Below are 23,712 nucleotides of genomic sequence, written 5' to 3'. Positions count from 1 at the left end.
CATGCAAAAAATAGAGACATTTAAAAGCAGCGATGTGTAAAGAGTTAATGCTGTCGTTTTCCAAACAGTGTGTCACAGGATAATAAAACATTAATTTACTTCCGATCAGTTTACATCGGAAAGAAAACACTGGAAAGATCCTGAAATATATCCCTGAAACATCAACACTGAGAAACACAGTAAAAGAAACATGTTAAAAACAGAGTTCAGATGTCAAATTAAAAATATAAACATGATCAGATTTCTATTTTAAGTTCAGTTCAATGTGTTTCTCTTTGTGAGACAGATGATTAAATAACCTGAACATTCAAATTCAGTATCAAATATGTTTTTATATATATTATAAATAGCCTATGACGCTTTAATCAAACTGACTCACAGCTTCAGTTTTAAATGACACAAAATAAAGTTTAAACATATAAAAGAAAAGTTTCCCCACCTGAGAGGCAGACGTACTCCTCTTCTTCTTCTTCTGCTTCTTCTTCTGTCGGCTGCTGATTTTAAACTGATCTCGTTACGTTTCTGTTTAACAGTTTGTTGTCTCGTCAAGTCCAGAGCGCGCACATGCCTGTGACCGCCCCCTCCCACGCTTCCTCTGAACACACACACACACACACACACACACACACACACACACACACACACCACGATATGCCGAGATATATATATATATATATATATATATATATATATATATATTTTTTTTTAATTATTATTATTATTATTAGTAGTTTCTGTACAGGTTGTTATACATATGTAACAGTATTTTCGTGTTTGTAGGCTAATAATAATAATAATGATATTAACAGTAATAATAGCAGGAGCAGGTAGAACAAAGGTTAAAAAATTGGGGGAAAGAAAAAATGTAAACATCATAGTAACTTTCTTTATCTAAAGCTCCATATGAGTTACTGTGAGACAGATAACCAGAGCCGGTAACGCCACAGTGCTGCCACCTGCTGGACTGACAGAGAACTGCAGCTTCCAGTTATCAAACACTGGTGATCAATACCACTCAATACGTCTGGGATTACATATATATATATATATATATATATATATATATATATATGTGTGTGTGTGTGTTATTATATTACAGAGATCGTTTACATGTGGATTACAATAACTAGACTGTACTGTTAATTATTATCATTATTATTATTATTATTATGTCATTATTATTATTATTATTGGTAGTAGTGGTATTCTAGTGGTAGTAGTAGGGGAGAACGGGGTTGGTAGTCACACTTTTTACTTCCCTTCAAATTTCTCATAAACCGTATCCTAAATAGATTCCCTTTTAATGTGTAATAGAAACTTAAAGTCTCAGGTAGGAATACATTTAATAATAATAATAATAATGATAATAATAATAGTGATAAACTTTATCTATAGTGCATTTCTCAAAGGAGATAAAAGCAATTTGAAAGTAAATTAGAAAAGTCAAATAAAATGAGGAAAGTCTCTCTGATAAAGAAAAAAGTAGTCTTCATTTGATTTTTTTTATTGAGTTCAATCTCTTATAGTTCAACTCACAATAATGTAGAAAAATGAACATTTGTAGGCACTTGAAGTAGTTTCTATTAGAAGTGAGCACATTCAAATCTTCATTGGGAAGTTTAAACATTTTCTGTATTGATAAAATAACAATAATACACTTCTGTGGCATCTGTCGAACAGATCACGACATGAAGAAGTTTTGAGGTCTGAACAAAGTCCGACAGAAGTGTCGACTGAGGCAGTGTGAGGTTGAACCCGGGTGAGTGATCAGACACACTATTTCTTTGTGCTGCTGTAGAATGACAATAAATGCATTGAATTAAATCGTAACTATGACTGGAAAACTCTGTCTTTTCTGAAAGCTTTAATATAGCTGAAATTACACTTAATAAAAAAGGAAGTACATCAGCAGAGTCTGTCGTCAAGGAGACAATACAAATACAATGGATGTGGACCGACTCTGTTAGAACGCTCGCAAGTTGTGAACCTGAGTCTTTCCCATCCATCGCATGTCACTTGAACGCAGCATAATGTTACGAAGGGATGATGGTTAACGATAAGATGAACATTAATGACGGGCTCTTTCCAAAAACATTTCAAAGACGAACAAATGTTTTTTACACAGCACTTTATGTTAGCAGCTCTGTTTGTGTCCACTCATCATGAACACATCAACTCCGTCTGGAATTTGTCATCATCTTGTAGTCCGTCTCTGATTGGCTGCTCTATGTGTCGTCGTCCAAGCACATCTCCAACACACATTCCACTGCAATCTCAATGCAGCAGCAGAAGGTTTCAGGATTGCAGCACACTTCAATGCAGCAGTCTGTAGAGGCAAAAAGAACAGACAGGAGACAGTGAACGCATCAGACTGTAGAGGCAAACAGAACAAACAGGAGACAGTGAACGCATCAGACTTTAGAGGAAAACAGAACAGACATTTTCCACACTGACCTGCAGAGAGGAAACAGACGAGGTGAGGTGTGGCTGCAGAAGTAAACTGCCAGGTAGTAGTCGCTGTAGTTTTATATACACTCACTGATCTCTTTATTAGGTAAAATAGTGCAATCTAATTTAATTCAATACAAAAACTCTGCTATAAATTCTACATTTATGAAGTTCATACCTTTTTTTTTTGCTGACATTGTCAAAAAGGTGATAATTCTGCTTTATGTTGATTATTGAGGTCATACCCAGCCAACATGTCCATGTGGGCCCCACATGGGTTAAATATGGGCTATGTGAGTACTGAGTGGGCATGAACTGGGCAATAACATGGGCCCCACATATGAAGCCCATGTGGGCTGACGGTATGAGCCCCATAAGGGGTGTAAGTAGGCTAAGCAGCATATATCTTCAAAGATTTATATAAAAAGATACTCTTTGAATACTGTTTTGAATAATAATTTGTCTGATGTGATTTTTACAAGAAAAAAGTTAAATTACCTCGTTAGAAATCCCTAAAACATCATCTCCTCCTCCATCATGTTTTCACATGATGGAGGTACAGAATCTCTGAATATGTATATTGTTGATTTAAAACACAGATGTCTCGTATTTCATTGTAAAGTCTGTTTTCAGGGTTTGTGCTTTAAGTTTCTACATCACACAGTGAAGGAAGAACACAAAACTTTGTCTTATTATCAGCCTGCCCGTCGTCTGTGAAGCACTAAGCTACATGAAAAATAAATCAAGTGATTGACTGACCTGTGTTTTGTCCATGTGGACCTGTATCGGCTGTCGGCTGGCTTGTGATGCACTCTGATTGCTTCAAGCTCGTATTAACGTCTTCTCCAGAGTTGCCACACTGTGGTGTCTTATCCATGCTGTTTGTATTAATGTAAATATGAATTAATATCTTTATGAATACAACTCACAGTTAACACCTTTGTGGTGGCGTGCACATCCAGAAGATGAATAAAGCAGGTGTTGGACTAAACAACAAATGAATAACATGAGAAAAGTCCTCACACTGCAGTTCCCAATGCAGGCAATTTATTTGGATATCACCGGTGTGACGTTTCGAGCACAATGATCTGAGTTTGATGAGTGATGAGTCTGAAAAAGAGCATTGTGCACGTCAGGGCACGTCAGGGCTGGAATTCAAGATTCAAAGTGTTTATTGTCATGTGCACAGTAAGGAGATGCAAATTATTCCTTTGCTGTCCACACCGAATACTGTGCAATATAGGCTAACTATTCTGTGACACAGGCTATTATACATACATTACATACATACAGACAACAGTGCCAAGCTTGCCATAACTACACAGCGCGTCACACACGATCACACACAACTGAAGCACACTGGCAGCCAATCATAAAGTTAAATTCTGTAATAACACTTGTATATAATCCCAGACGCAGTCATTAGTGGTATTGATCACCAGTGTTTGATAACTGGAAGCTGCAGTTCTCTGTCAGTCCAGCAGGTGGCAGCACTGTGGCGTTACCGGCTCTGGTTATCTGTCTGATCTCACAGTAACTCATATGGAGCATTAGATAAAGAGGTTACTATGATGTTTACTGTTACCTATGTATAAAAACCTGTACAGAAACGCATGAAAGATATTTAAAAATATAGTATAGTAGGCTAGTAGTAGTAGTATATTTAAAAATATACTACTACTACTACTACTACTAACAATAATAATAATAATAATAATAATAATGATAACTCTTGATAATTTTGTGTGTGTGTGTGTGTGAGCACATTCATTTTTGTCTTCACTAAAAACACTATTAGTCTAACACTTTAAACCGCGCTGCTTCAAAATGTCTCTAGTTTTGCATAAATGACCAGAAAACGTCCTTAAACTCGCTAGATAAAGGCAATCCAATTAGGAAGCAATTATGCAAAAACATTAAAACTTATTCATTCACTTACTGAGGAAAGTTATCCAGTCTTCCGCATTGGCTTTCAGTTTCAACTCTCGTACAGTAGTAACCAACTCCTATAGGACTACTACTACTCTGCCCCTGTCAGATGCTCAGTGGGTCTATCTTGTGTTAAATGAGTCAGGGTCTTCTTTTATACAGTCTATGGTCCTAGTGCGGAGTTTGGGGGGAGAGAGGGGTGCACTGCCTCCCCCTAGTGGCTGAAATATGTCATGATATTCAGTCTAAAATATGGCCAGTAAAACATTAATTTTTTTAAATGTATAAATATTTTAAACAAGTCAATAAAACAAAACGATTGTATGACATAAATATGAATCATATTATATTATATTTTGTAATAAATTCATTTTTGAGCAGTCATGTGACATGGCGTTGTGACGTTAGACGGTTCCCCTCTCATTTACGCAGGACGCTGAAAAAAGGCGTTTACTTCCACACTAGGTCTATGGGTAATACCTTCCTTTTACACAGTCTATGGGTAAGACATGTTATTTAATAAGTGTAGGCCTATACTGGAAATATTTACGACCATACTGTAACAATTGTTGCTGAGCAGAGTGTGATAACGGAGTTTAACTTTATGATTGGCTGCCAGTGTGCTTCAGTTGTGTGCGATCGTGTGTGACGCGCTGTGTAGTTATGGCAAGCTTGGCACTGTTGTCTGTTACTATATATGTATGTGTAATAGCCTGTGTCACAGAATAGTGAGCCTATATTGCACAGTATTCGGTGTGGACAGCAAAGGAATAATTTTATTGTACAGGGAAATGCGTCTCCTTACTGTGCACATGACAATAAACACTTTGAATCCTGACGTGCACAATGCTCTTTTTCAGACTCATCACTCATCAAACTCAGATCATTGTGCTCGAAACGTCACACTGGTGATATCCAAATAAATTGCCTGCATTGGGAACTGCAGTGTGAGGACTTTTCTCTTGTTATTCATTTGTTGTTTAGTCCAACACCTACTTTATTCATCTTCTGGATGTGCACGCAACCACAAAGTTTTTAACTGTGAGTTGTATTCATAAAGATATTAATTCATATTTACATTAATACAAACAGCATGGATGAGACACCACAGTGTGGCGACTCTGGAGAAGACGTTAATACGAGCTTGAAGCAATCAGAGTGCATCACGAGCCAGCCGACAGCCGATACGGGTCCACATCTCAACACAGGTCAGTCAATCACTTGATTTACTTTTCATGTAGCTTAGTGCTTTACAGACGACGGACAGGCTGATAATAAGACAAAGTGTTGTGTTCTTCCTTCACTGTGTGATGTAGAAACTTAAAGCACAAACACTGAGAACAGACTTTACAATGAAATACGAGACATCTGTGTTTTAAATCAACAATATACATATTCAGAGATTCTACAATTTCACATGATGGAGGAGGAGATGATGTTTTTTGTTTTTTCTACAGACTCCTGCATTGAAATGTGCTGCAATTGTGAAGCCTTCTGCTGCTGCATTGAGACAGTGAGTGATCTGGCATGTGTGCTGGAGATGTGCCAGGGTTGTGGGACATTGTGTAAAACCTTGTGGTGCAACGACACATAGAGCAGCCAATCAGAGACGGACTACAAGATGATGTCAACTTCCAGACGGAGTTGATGTGTTCATGATGAGTGGACACAAACAGAGCTGCTAACATAAAGTGCTGTGTAAAAATCATTTGTTCGTCTTTGAAATGTTTTCTTTTTTTTATTAAGTGTAATTTCATCTATATTGAAGCTTTCAGAAAAGTCTGAGTCTTCCAGTCATAGTTACGATTCAATCCAATGTATTTATTGTCATTCTACAGCAGCACAAAGAAATAGTGTGTCTGATCACTCACCCGGGTTCGGACCTCACACTGCCTCAGTCGACACTTCTGTCGGATTTTGTTCAGACCTCAAAACTTCTTCATGTCGTGATCTGTTCGACAGATGCCACAGAAATGTATTATTGTTATTTTATCAATACAGAATATGTTTAAACTTCCTACGGAAGATTTGAATGTGCTCACTTCTAATAGAAACTACTTCAAGTGCCTACAAATGTTCATTTTTCTACATTATTGTGAGTTGAACTCAATAAAAAAAATCAAATGAAGACTAGTTTTTTCTTTATCAGAGAGACTTTCCTCATTTTATTTGACTTTTTAATTTACTTTCAAATTGCTTTTATCTCCTTTAACTATGGTTTGCCTATCTTGCCCTTTTTCCTACATTGAAATGGTTTTCACTCATCAAATAGTTTTTATTTGTTCTCTTTTAAAACTTAATTATTTTATGATTTGAGTATTTTTTGCTGCCTTGTTGTGAAGCACCTTGGATTTAAAAAAATGCACTATAGATCAAGTTCATTATTATTATCATTATTATTATTATTAGTATTATTATTATTAAACAATTAAAATGAGCTACCATTTCAGTGACAGAGATATTGTGTGTACTGTATGAAATATCTGTTGAAGGTGAAGTGTTGGAAATAGTTAGGGAAGGAATCTAAAATAGCAGACTCCATACAGAACAGAGCTGCACGCTGTTTTTTAGGTGTTCATAAGTTTGCTCCTACTTTGGCCATTCAGAGTGATATGGGTTGGTTTCCTGGTCCAATAAGGTGAAAATGTGAAATGATCAGATTGATATGTCAGAAAACAGGATCAATAAGAAGGTTTTTCTTTGGAGTAAATCACACAGGGCTCCGTGGGTTAAAGAAACGTGCTATTTTTGAAGAAGTTGGGTTACAATATATGTATAGTACTAATTGATCATGTTGTATACCCACAATTAGAACAACGTCTCTTGCTGTATTTGAAGCAAAATGGTTAAATGATATTTTGTTAAAGCCCAAATTACGAACATATATTCAAATAAAGCACAGTTATGGCGCTGAATCCTATGCTACAGCAAACTTAACATGAAATCAAAGGTCCTTAGTAGCACAGTTGAGAACAGGAATCCTTCATTTGAACCTTGAAGTTGGCAGATTTAAAAGCATTCTTGGAGAATTTAATGTTTATAAGTTGGCTGTATATATAGTACTGTATTTGGTGTCTGGTTTGTGCCTCTTTGTCTTGTAAGCCCGTTTGGGTTGGGCACTTTATGCATTAAACAATAATAAATTAAAATCAGATCATGTATAAGCAGCCCAAAGGTTGAAACACCAGTTGAAGATTAAAAACCTTAGTTTAAAAAAATGTAAGCAGTAAAAAGTCACTAAAGGAATAGAAAGAATATCACAAAAAAATATTCTATGAACTCCTTTTTAACTCCTTTTCACAGTAGAAACACACCATGGATGCATTTAGGAGGACTTGGTATTGGACTCAAAGATGGTGTCCTGATCATCCCAATAAAAGTTGTTCAGTGATACATGAAGCCAAACTACCTGGATTTTCTTCACACTTTTTTTGGGCCCATTGAGCATGCTCAGTTGAGACTTCCACTAACTTCCAGTTGGCTCCATGCTCACTTGAATGGAGAAAAAAATGATATAATAGTGCGACTATTCTGGACCAAAATACATGTCACACACACACATATTGTTCCATAGTGTTTTTATAACTATGTCTTAATACATGCCAGATGTATGGTTCTTTAAGTAGGGGGAGAATGGGGTTGGTTGCCTCACTCATTAGATCTTGGTCCCTAGAGGGCGCTGTTAAAAAGTGTTGGCACTGACAGTTTCAGATTTCGGGTGAGATGTGACTTCAAAGGTAATTTCTGTGGTAAACCACTTGACAGTGAGGTTAGAGGACGTTTAGTGTTTAGCTCTTTAGTGCATCTCTTCTAGGCTTTTACACAATGGCTTTATAATTAAACCATCATTACCATTAAAAAGTATGAACAGAGAGCGATAGCTTACCTACGCCACAACATGTGGTTGTTATCGTCCAATTGGGGATGTCACATTCCCTCTGGGGTTGGTTGTCACTGACTGGTATATATACATATGATGTGATGTATCTAGTTCTTTCTTTCAATTTTAGTCAGCAAAATGAGCAGGAATTTAGTCAGGAAGACAAAGAAGGCCCAGACTCCACCAGGTGTAATATAAATGTATTTCTAAGATTGCTTACATTTTTTATTTTTTGGCATTATAATATTGGGACAACCAACCCCACGATGGGGACGGTTGTCACATATTTCACAGTCCACACCTTTTGAACACAATCAGCTTAAGGTGAAAAAGACCACTTTATTCCTACCTGACACTTTACCCATAAAAAGGATACAGTTAATAAGAACATCAAAGGAAAGTAAAACAATGTGACCCATTCTTCCCTACTAGCACTACTACTACTGCCACTAATAATAATAATAATAATAATAATAATAATAATAATTAAAAGTACAGTGTGGTTATTGTAATCCACGTGTAACTGATCTCTGTTATCACACTCTGCTTATTCATCCTGTTTTCTGACATATCAATCTGATCATTTCACATTTTCACCTTATTGAACCAGGAAGCCAACCCATATCACCCTGAACGGCCAAAGTAGGAGCAAACTTATGAACACCTAAAAAACAGTGTGCAGCTCTGTTCTGTATGGAGTCTGCTATTTTAGATTCCCTAAACCCTAACCAAAGCCCCATATCCCTGAAACATAGTTTAATATCGGGAAGTTTATATAATAACTGACACTTTAACTATTTCCAACACTTCAACTTCAACAGATATTTCATACAGTACACACAATATCTCTGTCACTGAAATGGTAGCTCATTTTAATTGTTTAATAATAATAATAATAATAATAATAATGATAATAATAATAAACTTGATCTATAGTGCACTTTTTAAAATCCAAGGTGCTTCACAGCAAGGCAGCAAAAAATACTCAAATCATAAAATAATTAAGTTTTAAAAGAGAACAAATAAAAACTATTTGATGAGTGAAAACCATTTCAATGTAGGAAAAAAGGCAAGATAGGCAAACCATAGTTAAAGGAGATAAAAGCAATTTGAAAGTAAATTAAAAAGTCAAATAAAATGAGGAAAGTCTCTCTGATAAAGAAAAAAGTAGTCTTCATTTGATTTTTTTTATTGAGTTCAATCTCTTATAGTTCAACTCACATAATGTAGAAAAAAAAAAGAAAAAGAACATTTGTAGGCACTTGAAGCAGTTTCTAGTAGAAGTGAGCACATTCAAATCTTCATTGGGAAGTTTAAACATTTTCTGTATTGATAAAATAACAATAATACATTTCTGTGGCATCTGTCGAACAGATCAAGACATGAAGAAGTTTGGAGGTCTGAACAAAGTCCGACAGAAGTGTCGACTGAGGCAGTGTGACGTCTGAACCCGGGTGAGTGATCAGACACACTATTTCTTTGTGCTGCTGTAGAATGACAATAAATGCATTGAATTAAATCGTAACTATGACTGGAAGACTCAGACTTTTCTGAAAGCTTTAATATAGCTGAAATTACACTTAATAAAAAAGGAAGTACGCCAGCAGAGTCTGTCGTCATGGTGATTAAACACAAATACAATGGATGTGATGTCATCTTGTCAGCATGGCTTTTAATGTATCGAGCGATATCAATCAATACCAAGTAGTATCGAAATGTCTCCTGTCAAACGATACCTGCAGTCGATCCTTTTTGCACCCAGGACTAAAACAAATATGACTATTTGTACGGACTTGCTCACAGCCAATCAACACAAGCATTAAATATTAATATATTGAAGACTTTCAAAATGCATTTCTGTAAAAATCTAATAATTTAGCACTTTATGTTAGCAGCTCTGTTTGTGTCCACTTATAGTGAACACATCAACTCCGTCTGGAATTTGATATCATCTTGTAGTCCGTCTCTGATTGGCTGCTCTATGTGTCGTTGCAGCACTCCAAACAGCATGCCAGCACACATGCCAGATCACTCACTGTCTCAATGCAGCAGCAGAAGGCTTCACAATTGCAGCACATGTCAGTGCAGCAGTCTGTAGAGGCAAACAGAACAGACAGGAGACAGTGAACGCATCAGACTTTAGAGACAATCAGAACAGACATTTTCCACACTGACCTGCAGAGAGGAAACAGACGAGGTGAGGTGTGGCTGCAGAAGTAAACTGCCAGGTAGTAGTCGCTGTAGTTTTTTTTACACTCGCTGATCTCTTTATTAGGTAAAATAGTGCAATCTAATTTAATTCAATACAAAAACTCTGCTATAAATTCTACATTTATGAAGTTCATACTTTTTCAGTTTTTGCTGACATTGTCAAAAAGGTGATAATTCTGCTTTATGTTGATTATTGAGGTCATACCCAGCCAACATGTCCATGTGGGCCCCACATGGGTTAAATATGGGCTATGTGAGTATTGAGTGGGCATGAACTGGGCAATAACATGGGCCCCACATATGAAGCCCATGTGGGCTGACGGTATGAGCCCCATAAGGGATGTAAGTGGGCTAAGCAAGAATGGGCATAAACAGGGCTTCGCTGCAGTTTTGCTCTCAACAAGGAATTAGTCTGACTGAATGAACTTCCCATTAACCACAGCTCACTACAGAGCTGTGAGAGGGGTTATCAAGGATGGTACCTTCACCTTCATCCTCTCCCACCACAAATTTGAGCTTCCTGAGCAACATATTACAACATATATATATATTTGAATAGTGTTTTGAATAATAATTTGTCTGATGTGATTTTTACAAGAAAAAAGTTAAATTACCTCGTTAGAAATCCCTAAAACATCATCTCCTCCTCCATCATGTGAAAATGCAGAATCTCTGAATATGTATATTGTTGATTTAAAACACAGATGTCTCGTATTTCACTGTAAAGTCTATTTTCAGGGTTTGTGCTTTAAGTTTCTACATCACACAGTGAAGGAAGAACACAACTCTTATTATCAGCCTGTCCGTTGTCTGTGAAGCACTAAGCTACATGAAAGATGCTGTAAATAAATTATATAATATGATAATATGATATGATAAATTAATTAATTGATTGACTGACCTTTGTTTTTTCGTTGTGGACCCGTATCGGCTGTCGGTTGGCTTGTGATGCACTCTGATTGCTTCAAGCTCGTATTAACGTCTTCTCCAGAGTTGCCACACTGTGGTGTCTTATCCATGCTGTTTGTATTAATGTAAATATGAATTAATATCTTTATGAATACAACTCACAGTTAACACCTTTGTGGTGGCATGCACCTCCAGAAGATTAATAAAGCAGGTGTTGAACCAACAATAAATGAATGACAAGAGAAAAGTATCACCAGTGTGACGTTTGGAGCACAATGATCTGAGTTTGATGAGTGATGAAACTGAAAAAGAGCATTGTGCTTGAAATGTCACGCTGGTGATGTCCAAATAAATGCCTGCATTGGGAGCTGCAGGTGTGGACTTTTTTATTGTTTTACATCTCAGTTAGAAACACAGAATCCAGAGAACAGGAGTGTGTAGAAGTGTGTGAGTGACAGAGTCAACTTGTGACTTGTTGCTGGATATTTAATAGTTTTATGTCATACAATCATTTTGTTTTATTGAATTATTTAAAATATTTATACATTTTTTTAAAAAGAAATATTTTTACTGGCCATATTTTAGACTGAATATCGTGACATATTTCAGCCACTAGGGGGAGGCAGTCCCCCTCCCACCTCCCCGCAAACTCCGCACTATGGACTCACCCAACACAAGATAGGCCCACTGAGCATCTGACAGGTGCAGAGTAGTAGTAGTCCTATAGGAGTTGGTTATTACTGTACTAGAGTTGAAACTGAAAGCAAATATGTAAGATTGGATAACTTTCCTCAATAAGTGAATGAATACGTTTTGATGTTTTTGCTTAATTGCTTACTAATTGGATTCCCTTTATCTAGCGAGTTTAAGGACGTTTTCTGGTCCTTTGTGCAAAACTAGAGACATTTTAAAGCAGCGCGGTTTAAAGAGTTAAACTAATACAGTAGTGTCGTCTCCCACACAGTGTGTCACAGGCTAATAAAACAAGATTATCAGGAAGCAATAAAACGCCGACATATGCCTGAAACATTAAAACTGAGAAACACAGTAAAATATGTTAAAACACAGGGTTCAGAAGTCAAATTACAAACATAAAAACATTCTATTTACATTTTGAGTTTAGGTCAACGTGTTTCTCTTTGAGTTGTAAAATGACAATATTATAAATTTCGTGTAGCTTTAACCAGACTGATTCACGGCTTCAGTTTGAAATTACACACAAATAAATAAAGTTTAAGGATGTAGAAGAAAAGTTTCCCCACCTGAGAGGCAGACTCCTCTTCTTCTTCTTCTTCTTCTGTCGGCTGCTGGTTTTAATCTGATTTTTTATCACGAACAATTTGTCAAATCCGGAGCGTGCACATGTGACTCACTGCTTCCTCTGAACACACACACACAAACACACAACACACACACACACACACACACACACACACACACACACACACACACACACACACACACACACACACACACAGTATGGTTTATGTGGGTTAGACACGCAGATTGTACAGACTCAGCTTCAGATTTATTAAAATGTTTCTATTCATGAAAACTGAAATTAATTTTAAAAACTACTATTTAGTAGTTTTAAACATCTGCAGGAATCTACTATTTAGTAGTTTTTAAAGTAAAAGAACCTCAAAATTGATTCTTGAAATTGTTCTTAAATACAAAACTTGAAATAAGTAGATGTACTTAGTTACTTCCCGCCACTGCAGATGGCACATCTAATGAAAATGAGTCAATTATTAAGATACAGAGCTGCTTGAAAGTGTGTGAAACCTTTAGATTTTTGCTTTATTTCTGCATAAATACGATCTTATATGGGATTTATCAGATTTCCAAGTCATTAAACTAAATAAAGAGACATCAATTAAACAAATTAGTAGCATTAAATGGGAAAGTACCTCAAATCAAAGTACTTGCAGTTCAATCTCCATCCTGCAAGTGTCGCTCTTGTCTAATTGCTGCAGCTTTAATTCCCCGCACAGAAGAAGAAAAAACGAAGAGGAGGAAGAAGATGAAGATGAAACAAAGAGATTCCTGCAGATGTTTAAGAAAATAGGGGGAAAACATGAGTGAAATGAAAGCGGAGCCCCGATGAGGATTTAAGCGGAGGACAGTTTGATGCAGCTGCAGCGTCATGGTGAGTCTGACAGATGTTGCCGGACAGATGTGATCAGGACTGATGCAGAATAACGGAGCAGCTGGACTCGTTTTAACAACCCGCAGCATCACAAACACTCAGAAATAACAACACGCTATTCATGCATAGCAGACACAGACATATGAAGCATGAATTTAAAACATTTTTCTCTGTTTTTACGAGTCTTCGGAGATTCTGTTTTATGAAGTTTAGTCTGATAAGTCCAGATCTGCTCCAGACTTGGTCTCATATGTGTTGAGCATTATGAAAAAAAACTACTAAATATTCCTTTATTTCTGTTGCCATTGATAGAAACATGTTTGATAAATCTGAAACTGAGTCTGTGTGGAAATCTAACTCAGATAAATGAGATTTTAGACAGTGCATCTTTACAAATAGAAATAATGAATCTTAAACTGGCTTTTAAACTATTATTATTATTATTATTAACTACTATAATTACAGTCTTCATGTCTAACTGGGTCTAGGTTTTTGAAGAGTCGGGTAGTTGTTTTAAGATCTAGATCGGGTCTGGATGGAGAAATATGCCGTATTTATGCAGAGCTATAGAGCTATAGAGCTTTTTATTTACTTTAATGCACCGCCGTATCTTTATAATTATTTTTATTAGATGTGTTTTTATCTGCAGTGATGAGAAGTATAAGTACAAGTAGTACACGTTTACTCAAGTACTGCATTTAAGTACAATATTGAGGTACTTTGCTTGTGTTTCCATGTGATGCTACTTTTTACATTTCAGAGGGAAATACTGTATGGTCTGGATGGAGTAAAAATAACTGTGAAATCGCCCTTTATTCCGTTTTTGCAGGTTTTACACATTTGGGACTTTAAAGTCACTTTTTAAAATGTTTATACAACTGGAATGAAACTTTCACAAAACAAAGTTTTAAACAGTCAAAAACGTTTCTGCTTAAATCTGGTTCTGATTTGAAAACTTGATATCAGCCTGTAGTGATTTTTGATGTGTGGAAAGTAACTAACTGCATTTAAGTAAAGTTTTGAGGTGCTTGTACTTAATTTGGGTTTTTCCATGTGATGCTACTTTCTACATTTCAGAGGGAAATATTATACTTTCTACTCCACTACATTTATTTGACAGCTTTAGTTACTTTTCAGATGTAGATGTAGATTGTTGACACAATGGATAATATAACAAGGTTTTAAAATACAACACATTGTTAAATATGAAACCAAAAAGCAGTGTGTAGTCGGCTCATGTTTCAGATGTCTATGAGTTTTTAACAGCTCCACCAAATAGTGATTTTTCCCTCTAAACTTCTCACATGCTTTAATTTCAATAAATGTTCAAATGATCCAATATTTCAGAAAAAATCAAAGATTAGAGAAAAAGTCCAAAAGCTGAAAAACACATTTGTGTATCAGAACTTTGTGTTTTCTTCTTTCCTCTCCCATTAATCATCTCAGCAGCCCTCACATGTATCTGCTGACCCTTTGGAGGGGCCCCACCCCTAGGTTGGGAACTACTGAACTAAACTAGCTAACTGTATATAAAGTAGTATAAACTAGCTAACTGTATATAAAGTAGTGTAAACTAGCTAACTATAGTACTTTTACTGTAATACTTTAATCAAGCTCATAGTACTTATGCTCTTCCTCTTCTGTGTGTTTTGTTGTGTTTGAGGCTGAGGAGGTAGCAGCAGCCGAGCGAGGAGGTCCAGAGGAGGATGAGGAGGGAGGAGAACGAAGACTCATAGGGCCAGGAAGAGGAAAGATTGGCCCCAATGCTCCTGTATACTGTGTCTGCAGGAAACCAGATATTAACTGTTTCATGATGTGAGAAATCTATCTATCTATCTATCTATCTATCTATCTATCTATCTATCTATCTATCTGTCTATCTGTCTATCTATCTATCTATCTATCTATCTGTTAATAACACTAACCTGTCTGTGATTCAGAGGGTGTGACTGCTGCACTGAGTGGTTTCATGGAAACTGTATTGGAGTTTCGGAGAAAGCAGCTAAATCCATCAGAGTGTGGTACTGTCCGTCCTGCAAAGGTCAGTGTCCCTAATGTTTAAAATCACATTTAAAATAAAATTCATACTTAAAAAACATCAAGTGGAGCTCTGGTGATGTTGAATCTCTTTGTTTTAGCAGTTTATCTGTTAGTTGTTATTGGTCTGTTGTGTCCTCCGCAGAAAAAGACTCATCTCTGGAGATAAAATACCGTCCAAAGAAGACTAAGGAGAAGGAAGAGAAGGAGGAGAACGAGGCGGAGCCAGAGAGGGAGGACAAACCCGACGGAGATGGCCGCTCCACCCCCCAACCGAAAATGGACAGGAGGCGGGGCTCACAGGTAAAGAGGAAGTTACTGTGACCAGATCATGGATGTATTATAAGAGCTGGATACCGGACCAATGATTCAGTCCGATAAGAATTGCTGTAGTTTCTGGGTTAGCTTTCATGTTATTTGTTTCCCCTGCTGACTTCGCCCACTGGTTCCCAATTGGCCCACAGTCTTTACATTGTGATGATGTCACAGATTTTTTAAATTGTTTTTTTGGCTCGAGGGAAGTTTTACAAGTATAAAACCTCCATGGATAAAAAATTCATAATGGAAAGACTCATAATTGGGCTTGTCTGCTGTTCGAAGAGTCTCTTTTACAATGGTCTATGAAGAAAATGCTTTTTGGGCTGCAGGGTGGATTTTTTAGCTGCAATACTGTGAGTGACCACTGGAAAAAATCAGCTGATGCGCTCATTGGTGTCGCCCTATCAGCTCTTATAATACATCCATGGGCCAAACTGTGTAATTACAACTTTCAGGTCTGTCACAGGATGCGAGACTTTATTTTATCACCATTCAAGTGAGCAGGGAGACAATTGGAAGTGAGCTGAAGTCTCTACTGAGCATGCTCAGTGGACCCATTTATAGGAATCGTCTTTGAGTCCAGTATCAAGTCCTCCTAAATGCATCCAGGATGTGTTTCTACCGGAGTTTAGAGAAGAAATCTTTCATAATATTTCTAGAATATTCCTATAGTGACATTTTAACTGCTTCAATTTCTTTTACACTTCAACCAGCATCAGGTTTTTAATCTTCAACTGGCATTTCAACCTTTGTTACTGCTTACATAATAACTGACACTTTACCACCAGCGCTTCAACTTTAACAGGAAATGGCTCTCCAATAAAAGTTTTTTTTAAGAAGGGACTTAAAAGAGAAAACTGATTCAGCTCCCTCTAGTTTTTATCGAGTTCAGCTCCTTTAAGAGAACTCACAATAATAATAAAGATCATTTGTAGACACTTGAAGCAGTTTCTAGTAGAAGTGAGCACATTCAAGGCTTCTGTGGGAAGTTCTGAAAAAAATTCTGTATTAATAAAATAACATAAATGATATATCTAGTGACATTTCTGTGACATTTGTCGAACAGATCAAGCGTTCAGCCCGGATGTGCGGCGAGTGTGACGCCTGTCTGAGGACGGAGGACTGCGCTCAGTGTGACTTCTGTAAAGACATGAAGAAGTTTGGAGGTCCGAACAAAATCCGACAGAAGTGTCGACTGAGACAGTGTGAGGTCCGAGCCCGGGTGAGTGATCAGAAAATCCACCGATCAGTAATTCTTTGATCTGATACTTAACGGCGATCGATCAGTTTTAGCAGCAGAATTCTGAATTTTGACTCGATTGTCTTGTTTCTTTGCTCCGAGCAGAAGATGCTTCGTGTCAAAGATGAGGAGATGGGTCGGAGCGGTGGCAGAGGGCGCAGCCTCCAGAGGAAAGGGCCGGGGCATCAGACAGAAGAGGAGGAAGAGGAGGATGGGGAGGATATGGTGTTCAGCGAGAGCGAGCTGGAGCTGTACGAGCAGTATAAAGCAGCCGGCTACAGAGACCTGGTGAGTGTTTCTGACCAATCAGCTCTCAGAACCGACACGGACTTCCTGTAGTGTGATGCGTCTTCTTTCTTGTTGCAGGTGTGGCACAGCGAGGAAGAGGAAGACGGTCAGTCGGACTCTACGAGGAAGAAGGCGGTGAAGGTGAAGCACGTGAAGAGACGAGAGAAGAAGACCGAGAAGACGGAGAAGACGGAGAAGACTGAGAAGAAGGTGACCGTCCCTTTAAGTAGCAGACGACTGATGATGTCACTGATGATACCATTTACACTCTGATGATGATGTCTCCCGCAGAAGTCCGTCTCTGCTCCCAAAGAGGAGGTGAAGCTGCGGCGTCACAAAGCGAAGCAGCGCCACAGGGAGCGTGTGCGGCACAGCGAGCGAGGAGGCGAGGGCGGGGTTAAGGAAGTGGGCGGGGCTATGCGGCAGTGTCTGGGTCCGGGCTGCGTTGAACTGGCGAGAGCAAACTCCAAATACTGCTCGGAGGACTGCGGCATGAAGCTCGCTGCCAAGTGAGTCTCCAAATAACACAACTGAAACTCCAGCAACACACCTGTAACCTGTAGTACACAAAAACGCATCTGTAATACCAGTAACACACCTGTAATAGATGCAACACACCAATAAAAAACCTGTAACACCAGTAACTCAACTGTAACACACCTGTAACTCCAGTAACACACCTGTAATACATGCAACACACCAATAAAAAACCTGTAACACCAGTAACTCAACTGTAACACACCTGTAACTCCAGCAACACACCTGTAACTCCAGTAACACACTTGTAACACCAGTAACACACCTGAAACTCACCTGAAACTCAAGTAACACACCTGAAACTCCTGTAACACACCTGAAACACACCTGAAACTCCAGCAACACACCTGTAACTCCAGTAACACACCTGTAACTCCAGTAACACACCTGTAACACACCTGAAACACACCTGTAACTCCAGTAACACACCTGTAACTCCAGTAACACACCTGTAACTCCAGTAACACACCTGTAACACACCTGAAACACACCTGAAACTCCTGTAACACACCTGTAACTCCAGTAACACTCCTGTAACTCCAGTAACACACCTGTAACTCCAGCAACACACCTGTAACTCCAGTAACATACCTGTAACACACCTGAAACACACCTGAAACTCCAGTAACACACCTGAAACTCCAGTAACACACCTGAAACTCCAGTAACACACCTGTAACTCCAGTAACACTCCTGTAACTCCAGTAACACACCTGTAACTCCAGCAACACACCTGTAACTCCAGTAACACACCTGTAACACACCTGAAACACACCTGAAACACCAGTAACACACCTGAAACTCCAGTAACACACCTGAAACTCCAGTAACACACCTGTAATACCTGCAACACACCAATAAAACACCTGTAACACACCTGAAACTCCAGTAATACACCTGCAACACACCAATAAAACACCTGTAACTCCAGTAAAACACCTGAAACACACCTGTAACACGCCTGTGACTTGTAATTCACCGTTATTACCTCGTTAGGGACTGAGCAGGAAGACACAGGATGCAGGGTGTCAAGTTAAAAAAAAACGTTTTATTGACCCCAAATAGGAAGAAAGACAAATCAGTGGTGACGACTGTCTGTTTTTTCTGTCCTCCAGTCGTATCTATGAGATCCTCCCTCAGAGGATCCAGCAGTGGCAGCAGAGTCCATGCGTTGCTGAGGAGATGGGGCGCAGACAGCTGGAGCGAATCAGGAGGGAGCAGCAGGCGGCCCGGCTCCGCCTCACATCGATGGAGAAAAGGTTTCACGAGCTCGAAGGCATCATCGCCAACGCCAAACTGCAACAAGTACAACACGACGAGGAGGTACGAGACAGCGACACAGAGACACTGAGATAAAGCTTTTAGTGTTTTCATCTGTTAGTTTCTCTTTCATCTGTCTGTCTACAGGTGACTGAAGGTGAAGGCGATGACACGGACCTCCAGATCTTCTGTGTTTCCTGCAGTCACCCCGTCAACCCGAAGGTGGCGCTGAGACACATGGAGAGGTGCTACGCCAAGGTAAGCTAACAGAGTCAAAACATTTCAGGTGTCCATCAGGTGCCTTTTTAAAGAGCAATAAACCAGAGGAGGGTTCCCCAAAAGCATCACTTATTTCAAGGTCTCTATAAACATCACTTCCTTCAGGGTCCCTATAAGCATCAAGCATTTAGGGTCCCCAGAAGTCAGGCGTGTCATCTCTTTAGGCTCCCCAAAAGCGTAATTTCCTTTTCGGTCCCTATAAGTATTACTTCCTTTAGGGTCCCCAAAAGCATGACTTCCTTCATGGTCCCTGCAAGAAAAGCATTTAGCGTCCCCAGAAGTGAGGTGTGTCATTTCCTTCAGGGTGTCTATAAGTATCTTTTTCTTTACAGTCCCCAAAAGCATGACTTCCTTCAGGGTCCCTATAAGCATCAAGCATTTAGGGTCCCCAAAAGTCAGGTGTGTCATCTCTTTAGGGTCCCCAAAAGTGTCATTTCCTTTTGGTTCCCTATAAGCATCACTTCCTTCAGGGTCCCCAGAAGTCAGGTGTGTCACTTCCTTCAGGGTCCCCAGAACAACAACAGTTACATGAGGACAGATGTGACTGAAACTTTAAACTGGTCTTTCTCTCTTTTTCCGACAGTATGAGAGTCAGACATCGTTTGGATCCATGTACCCGACTCGCATAGAAGGGTAAGATCTGTCTGTCTGTCTTTTCTCTCACCGGAAGAGTTTTATGCTCTCAGTTTAAGACCTGCCTGTCTTTGTCTTTGTCGTCTTTCAGAGCCACCCGGTTGTTCTGTGACGTGTACAACCCTCAGAGTAAAACGTACTGTAAGCGGCTCCAGGTTTTGTGTCCTGAACACTCCAGAGATCCAAAGGTTCGTCTCATTTCATCATCATCATCAAAAGTTTACCTGCTGGTTATATTTAATTTCCTGTGATTTCATATTGAGCCCATTAGTATTTTTGGCTTGTTTGAACACTTTATTTTACACCACTGATTGTTTTTAACATCGCAAAATATACATTCCCTCTACTGAGATGATCCTGTTTCTGTTCAGTCAGTACAAATGAAACAACATTAACATTAGCAATGTCATAACGTGTAAATAATGCTAACTTAAGCACTGTCCAAATATGTAAAAAATGCTAATGTTTGCACTATTCAAAAAGAGTTATGGGCAACTGAGCCAGCACAACTCTGCCAGTTTTTCACATTAGTAGTGTTTTCTCACAATTATCAGTCATTTGTTTAAAGATTAATTGTGATGATAAAAGGAAAAACATACACTTTGTAAGGGGAACTATAGCAAACATGTTAGCTAATATTAGATTAGATTTGGATTACTATTAGCAACAAAAACAACAAAAAGCAAAACAAGCCAAATGCAGTATAAAGATCAGAACAATGAAGTAACTCGACAGTAATATCATTAACTGTCTGTCCTTTAGGTCCCAGCTGACGAGGTGTGCGGCTGTCCTCTGGTTAAAGACGTCTTTGAGCCGACCGGAGAGTTCTGTCGTGTTTCTAAGAGGAAGTGTAACAAACATTACTGCTGGGAGAAACTTCGCCGTGCTGAGGTCGACCTCGAGAGAGTCCGAGTGGTACTGAACTCTCAACAAAACTTTAACTTTATCAGCTTTTTCAGTAGCAGCACAGTGAAAGCAGAGATATGGACAGATTGTTTGTGTGAAGGTGGAAGTTCTTTAGTCTTAAGTGGGATTTTTTAATGCAGGACTTTTACTTTTAAGGCCCATTTATGCTCAACGTTAAGTACGGATACGGACGGAGCCTTCTGTCCGTCCTCTGCGTTCATTTTGTCCGTATTTCTGAGGCAGGGAGTTCCAGTCCTCTGAAATGAGGCTAACACGGAAGTAACTTAGAACTGCATTCTAGCAAAAGGCCACCAGGGGGCGACCGTCTCTATACAAGTCAATGGAGAATTCACCAACTTCTCACTTGATTTCTAACCTCAGTAAACGTTTTCAAAATGTGTTTAACCCTAACCCAATGCAGTATGATGTTCATTTGGGACATTTTGGCCTCCCTGATTTTATATTTGACGATAAAGCAGGGTATGCATTAGGGCGTGGCTACGTCGTGATTGACAGGTTGATTGACCAATGTCCTCGAGATCCAGCCCTCGCAACCATAGCAACCTCCCCGCTCCGCCCATGGTCCCACCTCATGCCCATATAAGTAGAATCCGTGTTTTTATTTTTCCCAGCATGCACCTGAAATTTTCAAGATGGCGCTGCCCAGATTCTAAACTATTGGCTTGGAAGAAGTAACAATGGCGGAACTTTTTGAGGAAAGGTTTTGCGAGTTGGTTAGAAACTTTAAACATATCGTTTTTGTCTTTTATGCAAGAGGAACATTATCAATATCTCCTCCACAGTCGCCATGTTTGTTCTTGAGTTTGTTGTTGTTATAAACGTTTGACTCTGTGCTGCCCCCTGGTGGATGTATCGGTTAACATCCATGCCAACGCAAAGGACGCATGGAAGTATGTGAGCAGTGACGGTAACATCGTATGAAACGGACATATACATTTTTCGTACGCCCGTTGGGCCTTTAAAGGAATATTTTTACATTTCCTGTAGAATTTAGAGACCTTCCACAAAACCAGCTCAGGGATTTTGATTTGTAGTTCAAAGCTTCGACATTAACGTCTATCTCTGCCTGTCTGTCTCTCTACCTGTGTGTCTGTCTGTCTGTCAGTGGTATAAACTGGACGAGCTGTTCGAGCAGGAGAGGAATCTGAGGACGGCGATGACGAATCGAGCTGGTTTATTGGCTCTGATGCTGCACCAAACCATCCAGCATGACCCAATCACCACCGACCTGCGCTCCGCCAAGGACAGGTAGACAGTCGGGTAGAAAGTACAGAGAGAAGCATAGACAGGTAGAGAAGTTTACTGAAAGACAGATAACAAACGCCCGGATCTATCTGTATCTTATTTTTTTTTGTATTTCATTTAGGTGTTTTTTCATATTTCAGTCTGAGATCCACAGATGGATTGTAGGAAGCGACCTCGGAAAGTATTTAGCTTTCACAAAACAAAAAACTGAGACCTTCTAATCTCTAAATGACACCTTTTGTATCTCAATCTCATAATTGCAAGAAAACATTTTATAATTATCTTTATCTTTATCTCTGTACCGTACCGTTATTTTACAATATTTTATTCACGATAAACTGTGATGTTTTAAATACAAAACCAGCTTCAAGATAAAATGATGTTAAGATTTTGCAATAGTGCGAGAAAGATCTTGAAATTATGAGAATTAATTACCATCAAGAACAAGATAAGATCTATTATCTGAAACAAAGATCTCAAAATGATGACTTATTTGTTTTGTAATTAAAAGATCATGTAATTACAAGACAAGAATTTCATTGTAATTTTGATGTAATGTAGTTTTATTGTTGTTAAAAAAATTAGAAAATCTCAAAATTATACATGATCGTAATTACAAGATAAAGATTCCCTAATTATTAGACACAAACCTTGAAATAATAATCTTGTAATGATGAAAATAATCATGTCATCTTTTTAGTTTTTTTTTAACGATTGTAAGATACAGTAATTACTTTTGAGTCAAGAATCTTTAAAATATGACTTTTTTTTCATCATTATAAGATCAATATCATGTAATCACAAGATAAAGAGCTTGTAATTATAAGATAATTGTTGCATAATTATGATTTCATTTTCTTGAAATACTTTGATTACATTTATGCGATATGGATCTTGTAATTACAAGATAAAGATTTGTATAATTATTAGATACAAACATTGGGAATAAGACACTTGTAATTATAAGTTCTCATACTTTTTATGTAATGACCAACAAAATAAAGATCTCATAATTACAAAAATATAATTTTCTAATTATGAGAGATTTTTCCTGATTGTACCATATATATCTTTATGGTGTAATTGCAAGATCTTGTGATTATTTTAGCTTTGTTAAAATTCACTTTAAGAGATATGAGGTCTTCTAATTACAAGATAATGCTTCCATAATTATTATTAAATTGGTTTTCATGTAATTATGAGATACAGACAAAAAGATCTTGTGATTTTGAGAGTAAGTGTATCATAATTACAATATTATTGTCATGTAATTACTTAACAGGAATCTCTTGATTAGGAGTTAAGATCTTGTCATTATGAGGCATTAAGTCATAATTATATGATACAGGAAACATAATTATGGGACTTCTTTTTTTTTCTTTTTCTTTTTTTTAAGTGGGAGGAAATAAGTGTGTCTATGCT

The 23,712-nt window shown here is 38.1% G+C and overlaps 1 protein-coding gene and 2 long non-coding RNA genes across 3 annotated transcripts; 2 read left to right on the top strand and 1 right to left on the bottom strand.

Annotated features, from left to right (window-relative positions):
* Window positions 1-3,241: 3,241 nt before the first annotated feature.
* On the bottom strand, window positions 3,242-4,477 carry LOC128357833 (uncharacterized). Its single transcript, XR_008321227.1, has 3 exons — window positions 4,388-4,477; window positions 3,472-3,558; window positions 3,242-3,326 (listed from the first exon to the last, which is right to left on the bottom strand). It is a non-coding gene; the product is annotated as an uncharacterized LOC128357833 (long non-coding RNA).
* A 343-nt stretch (window positions 4,478-4,820) lies between these two features.
* Window positions 4,821-5,924, top strand: LOC128357834 (uncharacterized). Its single transcript, XR_008321228.1, has 4 exons — window positions 4,821-4,879; window positions 5,238-5,324; window positions 5,470-5,585; window positions 5,835-5,924. It is a non-coding gene; the product is annotated as an uncharacterized LOC128357834 (long non-coding RNA).
* A 4,758-nt stretch (window positions 5,925-10,682) lies between these two features.
* cxxc1a (CXXC finger protein 1a) lies at window positions 10,683-22,340 on the top strand. Its single transcript, XM_053318071.1, has 14 exons — window positions 10,683-10,721; window positions 15,190-15,341; window positions 15,467-15,567; window positions 15,709-15,866; window positions 16,948-17,103; window positions 17,227-17,409; window positions 17,488-17,619; window positions 17,704-17,918; window positions 19,062-19,269; window positions 19,354-19,464; window positions 20,069-20,118; window positions 20,210-20,306; window positions 20,881-21,033; window positions 22,151-22,340. The coding sequence occupies exons 1-14, from the start codon at window positions 10,683-10,685 to the stop codon at window positions 22,295-22,297; spliced, it is 1,902 nt and encodes a 633-aa protein (XP_053174046.1). The 3' UTR covers window positions 22,298-22,340.
* Window positions 22,341-23,712: the final 1,372 nt, after the last annotated feature.

This window comes from Scomber japonicus, chromosome 4 (genome assembly GCF_027409825.1).
Source record: "Scomber japonicus isolate fScoJap1 chromosome 4, fScoJap1.pri, whole genome shotgun sequence".
Lineage (NCBI taxonomy): Eukaryota > Metazoa > Chordata > Actinopteri > Scombriformes > Scombridae > Scomber > Scomber japonicus.
The sequence above is the reverse complement of the archived record's forward strand: the minus strand, read 5'-3'. Positions and strand labels throughout refer to the sequence as shown.